General features: G+C 39.2%; 1 protein-coding gene across 1 annotated transcript in view; it reads right to left on the reverse strand.

The window, feature by feature from the left end:
* TMPRSS7 (transmembrane protease, serine 7) overlaps window positions 1-7447 on the reverse strand; it is a 70504-nt gene that overhangs the window by 49525 nt on the left and 13532 nt on the right. Inside the window, exons 5-6 of the mRNA XM_006864186.1 lie at window positions 5166-5296; window positions 508-620 (exon numbers count right to left, since the gene is read on the reverse strand). Coding sequence (XP_006864248.1) covers window positions 508-620; window positions 5166-5296 — 244 coding nt within the window. The remainder of the gene's footprint in view (window positions 1-507; window positions 621-5165; window positions 5297-7447) is intronic.

Raw genomic sequence — 7447 nt, forward strand, 5'->3', positions numbered from 1 at the left:
GGGGCAGCATGTACCTAAGGACAAAGGTGAGAAGGGATGGAAAGATGGGTGGGATAGAGATGGGAGCAACAGTGAGGAAGTGGGATAACTGTTGTTCCATGGAGGGGATTGCAATCATTGAGATGAAACAGTGTACTATTTGTTGATTGTATAACTAGTCTGTAAATCTTCACTCAATTCACAGTAAAAAGTTAAAAAAAAAAAAATTTAAGTGAAGTTTAAATTATTTTTTCTCTTAAACAATGTTTTTTTCATTTTCAAATATAAAATAAACTAAAATAATAAATTGGGAAATTGACTCCAGACTGCTAAGAGAAATAAATTTGTGGGAAGAGTGTTGAAATTATAGGAAACATTAATGTTTTAGACAACATTTTAATAAAGTTTAAATTCTGTAAAATTAACTAATACTTTTTGTAATCAAAAAGCAAAATAATAAAAATTTAAAATGCATTCTTATTTAAAATTAAATAATATTTTTGTAAAATACATGTAAAACTCAGCTACCTGAAATTTCCAGGTACATTTGCATTTCGGAGGGTAGTGACTTGGATAATATGGACTTGAAATTTTCCCTTCAAAACCATTGGTTTCTTTGACCAACACAGCGTTTTCACATTCTGAAAAAAAAAAAAATTCCAGTAACATACAGTTGTGAGATGATAGCAAATACACCACATACATATCTTCAGCTACAAATTGAACATAGCGTAGTGGTTACGAGTCGGGCTGCTAACCTCATGGTCAACAGTTTGAAATTACCAGCAGTTCCATGGGAGAAAGATGAGGTTTTCTGCTCCCGTAAAAATTTACAGCCTCGGAAATCCTATGCAGGGTCTCTATTAGTTGGAACCCGACTCCACGGCATATAACCACCACCAACACTATTCTCTGGTAGCGTAGTGGTTACGAATCGGGCTGCGAACTGCAAGGTCAGCAGTTCGAAACTACCAGCTGTTCCGCGGGAGAAAGATGAGGCGTTCTGCTCCTGTAAAGATTTACAGCCTCGGAAGCCCTGTACAGGGTCGCTATGAGTCAGAACTGACTCCACGGCACATCACAACAACAACAACACTATTCATATATATACATATATACTTTAAACTAGTTTCTTTTAAAGAAAGGAATAGCACTGTTATAGATTACATTGTGTCGCCTCAAAGTATATGTTGAAGTCATAATCCCTGTATTTGTCAATACAGCCCTATTTGGAAATATGGCTTTGTTGTGTTCATAGTGTCACATACAAGCAGTAGTAGTTGTTATATGCCATCGAGTCAGTTCTGACTCATAGCTATCTTGTATAGGATTTTCGAGAGTGGCTGGTGGGCCTGAGCTATTGACCTTGCTGGTAGCAGTCTAGTGCTTATCCTGCCATGCCACACAAAAGTGGGTCTTAAAACTGAATTCCTTCTCTCTGGTGTCTTTTAAAAAAATACAGAATAGACAGATGCACACAAATAGGGAAGAAATGATGTGAGGAACCATCTACAAATTGTAAAGTGCCGTGGAGTCAGTTGTTACTCATAGTAATCCTGTATAGGGTTTCTGAGGAGTAGCTAGTAGGTTTGAACTTCTGACCTTGTGATTAGCAGTCCAGTGTTTATCCTATAGGACTATCCCAGGTAAGGAATGCTAAAGAATGCTGGAGGCTATTGAATGTATAACTAGTCTGTAACCACTGTAACCACTAACCACAAGGTCAGTGGTTCAAACCCGCCAGCCGTTCCTCGGAAACCCTATACAGAATCCCAAGTAACCAATTCAATGGCACTTAAAAACAGCTAAGATGGGGAAGTCCTTTCCATTATAGTCAATCCCCTGATTTGGAATTCTAGCTCCAAGAATTGTGAAAACAACCTTTTTTTAAAGCTTTTATTGTGAATTGAAGTGGTAGTTTACATGGGAGAACATTAGTTTTGCACTCATCCTATCGTATTTCATTTCCTTATAATGATTACAATCCCCTCCATGCATCATCATTTAATAGTATGTGCTTCTATTCCCTCTCATTTTTTTTGTTTGTTTGTTTGTTTTGATGTACACAAAAACACTCAGGAATATATAATCATTTAATCATTTAAACAACCAAAGGGCACATTCTGCAAGTCAGCCACCTGGCCGCCAGCATACAGCCTTTCTCTTTCCATGAGTCTAGAGTCCTCAGCTGCTCTATCTCTCCATGTCCTCATCTCTGCCTCCATCTCTGGTGCCACTGCTTCTCTAGATAGGATCCCACATTCTGCTCATGCTCTTCTCCCTTATGTCCTCTGTTCCTGGAATGCAAGATTAACTACTCCCCCCTTTATGTTCCCAAACTTCTACTTTTACAGTTGTGGCAATAGCAATTAGTCATAATAACAATTACTCACTATTGAATCATAAGAATCTTTTCTCCATCTCCTTTCACCAGACTCATCTAGACAAAATGGAAATTATTCAGTGGGAATTCTACCTTTCCCTGCATGCTCTGAAACTAAACTCCGTCTTGAAAACTTGCAAGCTAACCACTTCTTTGTGCCTTCATCCTGCCCACCCTTAGCCCACCATTTTAGATAACCAATGTCTAAGCTGCCCATTCTCATCAACCCTGTATATAGAGGGAACAGGCCCAATCCTTGATGTGAAGACTCCTTCCCTCTCAGTTGACACCTTGAGCTGCCACATCCATAAGTATAGATCAAGTTCATCAAACGGTAGCAATTTATACTTGTTTCCCTTATCAAATCTCTTTATTCTCCTCTAGCAGATTTCTAATCATCAAGCCATTAAAGCCACGTAAAATGGGTACTATCTGCAAGTTTGGGCATTCTTGCACATCTCCCCTCACTTAACATTAGCTGGACACTTCACTCTCAGCTCTAGCCCTCCATGGCCAGGTCCCTGTCCATGAGCTCAGGAGTCCCCAGGTCTCACCACACTTGGGACCAACCAGGCCCTCCTTTTCTCTCTTTCATCTTCAGGTAGGCAGGGGTTTATGGAATGTGGTTGAACACAGCCCATATCTTCATTGCTGCCTTCCCCCCTCTTCCACTCACCAACAGACCAACGTGGCTGCCAGCAAGCTTACATGTCTGCTAATGTGTTCCCTTTGAGTTTCAGTCTTGGAGGGGGGTTGAGACAATCAATTTTTGGTCTTTATAGCCCACCACTTGCAGGTTTTGTTTTTGTTTTGTTTTTTCCAGTTCAGGTAACTAAGGTAAGCATCCTACAAATGTATAGTTAAGACTTTTTCTCAAATTCTAGGTTTGTTTTCAAATGATATATTTTGACAATATATCTGTAGGGTGTTATCCCTTTGAAAATCAAATGTTAAAAATTAAAAAAAAAAAAATCTCAGCTTACTTTTCTCAATATGGGCATATTTGTTGTTGAAGAAATGCGCCTAGATATAAAGCATGTTGTTCTGTTTTTTTAAAAGACAGCCTAAATATCTCTTCTTACTGATATGGTCATCATTCTGCTCGAAGGTGAATTCTTTGAGAAGAGTGATTTTTTCCAACTTTGTTTACTACTATTATTTCCTCAACATCTGAGATCATTGCTGACATATATAGTAGATGTTCATTCAATAAGTGGACAGATTGTACTGCAATATATCAGAGATAGTCATATTTAACCTGTAGAGTTAGAGATGACTTATACACAGGTGCATTGCAGATATCTAGTTCAATTTTTTTCAATCATCAAATTTGTATTTGACTTTCTAATAATCGGAAGGAGAAAACCTATAGAACTGAGTCACTGCCCTAAAATGCAGATGAACGTACAGTTACCATCATTTTCACTTAAGCCAAATCCTCTCCCTGTCTCACTCTATTTCCCATCCTGACTTCACTGTCTTTGTTGAGGCTCATTAAGAATCGTCCAAGATTAGACCAGTCACAAGGCATCAAATATTACAGAAAGATAGGTTTTTGTGAAATCTTTCTGTTTTGTTTTGTGTTGTGCTGTTTTTCTTCATGAAGGTAAATCCAAAAGAGAAGAAGGAGAGGAAAGTCTCTCTCTGCTCTGTGTCTGATCTAGGGAAGAAACCTTAATCTTCATGAGTTCTCTTAGTCCCTACTTGCAGGAAATTCTTGGAAAAACACAGTGCTGAAGTGTGTTTTGCTTCACCAAGATCTTTCTAGGATAAAACTCACATGTGTTACTATAAATTAGAATTCAAGAAAGTCTAGTGTGCCAAGTTTTGAGCTATTGTCTCTCATCTCCAAGCCCCAACCTTCTCCACTCTGTTCTGTAATTCTACAGACTACATCTCTCCTCTGCCACCTGGCTTCCTTTTAGACTCTGCCAACAGGGGGCGCTAAAGGGAGAGTAGAAGGCTGGAGGAGGGAAAGTAGCTTCCTGTCTGTTTCCTGTTCTTGAAATTACCAGCCCAGCAACATTTCTCCACCTTACAGTACACTTCCCTCCTATAGCAGAGTTGAATCCAGTTAGCAGTTTGTCCAATTTTCACTTTATTTCATCTCTCTCAAAGATATCAGAGTACCTGTGTCGTGCAATTGCTTAACAAGCTGGACTGCCAACAGAAAAGTTGGTAGTTTGTGTACACACAGACGTTCCTCAGAAAAAAGGGCAAGAGATCTACTTACGAAAAACAAGCCATTGGAAATCCTATGGAGTACAGTTTTACTGTGACACATGAGGTAGCCATGAGTCACAATCAACTGGATGGAAAAGATGACAGCCTTAGCTGTCTGGCATACCCTCCTCAGAAGTCATACCCACGATGGTGGGCTCCTCTCTGAACTCAGAGATGCCAGCCCCTGCTGAGCAGCAACCATTCCTGAAAGGTTTGGCTTTATCTTACACAGACCCTTCCATCAGCTCTCCAAGTTCATAATTCCAACCTCTCTCTCTTGTTCCCCCTACCCTAGGAGTGATCATTGTTTTCTATATATTTTGCATCCCAGATGCCTAACAGTTCTCTTTTGGCATGTTTTGCCTTTTCAGTTACCCTTAAGCAATTTTATACTGAAAGTTATTCATATCAACTTCTTTCTGGTGAAATAACTGATATGATCTCTCTCCTCTGACTGGATCCTGCATCAGAGCTTGTGACTAATACAACTAGTATGACAGCACAGTATCAGGAAAGATAAGACTAGAGTGTCATAACAAATATTTCTGAAGTTGACTTTTCAAAATTGGGGGACACTTACTTTGTTCTGGAATGACCTCAAAATATGCACGGATTCCTGATAGCCTCCGTATATAAGGAGATTTAAAAGTAACCAGCATAAGGTTGTTTGTAGAAACAAATGATATTAATGTTCTTGTGGGTTCACAGATTCTGAAACCAGATAACAGAATAAAAGTGTATAAACAATAGGTTATTTGAGAAATAGATCTAGGTCTGATACTAATTCCTTCATTCCTGGATCATTTATAATTCTTGTGGATCAGACACTATCAGCCAGGACCTCACCAGTGAGTGGCTACAGGGAAAAACAGATAAAGGGGAGTTCATAAAACGGATAAAAATTTCTGTCCAGTAATGACTGCTGGGTGTCCTGGTGTGGCACTGTGGGTTAATGCACCAGACTGTAAAACCGTTTGAACTGCAAGGTCAGCAATTCAAGCTTACCAGCTGCTCCTCAGAAACCCTATACAGGGTCACTATGGATCGGATCCGACTCAACGGCATTTAACAACATCGACAACAATAACTGCTGAGGAGTCCTGGTATAGTACCATAGGATAAGCACTAGACTACTAATCAGAAGGTTAGTGGTTCAAATCCACTAGATACTCCTTAGAAATCTTATTCAGGGTCACTATGAATTGGAACCAACTCCACGGCACTTAATAGCAGCAACAAATAACAAATGACGAGTGTTTCTGGATGGCTATCACTGGATCCTCCGTGAAAGCAAACAAGGCATCGAGGTGGGCAAAGGCAGGGTATTTAACAGGCCATGGGCTCTAGATTTAGAGCCATAACTGATTCAAAACTCAGCTTCTCTATTAACTGGCTAAAAGGCAATGGGAAATCAAATAAAATCTGCTGATGAATGAGTTTTCTTTTTTATGAAATGACAGTGATAATAACATTCCTGTAAGAACCCTGGTGGGGCAAAGGTTCAACACTCAGCTGTGAACTGAAAGGTCAGTGGGTGGTTCAAACACACCAGGTGCTCTGTGGGAAAAAGGAGTGAGTATCTAATTCCACAAACATTACATCCTTGGGCCAATTCTATTCTTTCTTATCAGGTTGCTCTGAGTTGGAATTGACTCAGTGGTTTCGGACTTGGTTTTCAGACCATTGTGGTAAGAATTAGAGGTTATAACTAATTATGTCTGGCAGGATGAAAAGAAACTGGCAGCAATGGTTGAGAAATTAGGATTCAGAGACAAAATTGCTTTTCACTACTGGCATTTTTACCATGCTCATTCATCATTAAAGCATAAATAAACAAATACATACATGCATGCATAAAACACTGTTAAAATAATTAGGTAACATGTAACTGTTTATCACAAGGGGCAACACATAATGAAGACTTAATAAAGTCTCTTTCATTTATTGCTATTGTTGTTGTGAGGTGCCATCGAGTCAGTTCCGACCCATAGCAAACCTGTATAGAGTTTTGGAGGCTGTAAATCTTTACGGGAACAGACAGCCTTGTCTTTCTTTCTTGGAACAGCTGATAATTTCAAACTGTTGACCCTGAGATTAGCACCCCAACTCATAACCACTATGCTACCAGTACTCCTTAATAGTATCCAACTATTTTACACATTAACAACATTCACCTGCCAGTAAGAACACCAAAATTAGGGGCAAGAGCAATGCTGGCTGTAATAGTTACAGTTATGTGTCAACCTGATCGACCCATGATTCTCAATGGTTTGGCAATTCTGTTACAACGTAATTTGGCAGTCATGTAATGATGGATTCATCCTCTATTTTGCGATCTGATGTGATCATCATTCATTTGTGTATAATGCCAACTTTCCCAGAATAACCTGCTCTTTGGTTCCAAATATGTCAACAAGTGATGATTGAGTGTGCTTATTCCCACACTCTATGGAAACATGGACTTCTTTATGATTAGAAAAACAAAAATCTCTTACATAAGGGGATTTAAAAAGGTTCACGGAAAAATTCCTATATCTTTTAACTCCATTTTCCCATGAACTTTTGTGAAGCCCCCTCATGTTTCAGAAAGATTGAAAGACTTCTGACTGCACTAATTTTATCTGCTACAAGTGCAAAACAAACATTAGACTCTAGCTAATATGTTGTTTCATGACTCGTCTGTCAGTTTGTCGCACTGTGGTGGCTTGTGAGTTACTGTGATTCTGGAAGCTATGCCACAAGTATTTCAAATATCAGCAGGGTTACCCATGATGGACAGATTTCAGATGAGCTTCCAGACGAAGGAAGACTGACTAGGAAGAAGGAGAGACAAACTACTTACAAATATTTAGTCACTGAAAA

This window comes from Chrysochloris asiatica, unplaced genomic scaffold (assembly GCF_000296735.1).
Source record: "Chrysochloris asiatica unplaced genomic scaffold, ChrAsi1.0 scaffold00061, whole genome shotgun sequence".
Taxonomy (NCBI): domain Eukaryota; kingdom Metazoa; phylum Chordata; class Mammalia; order Afrosoricida; family Chrysochloridae; genus Chrysochloris; species Chrysochloris asiatica.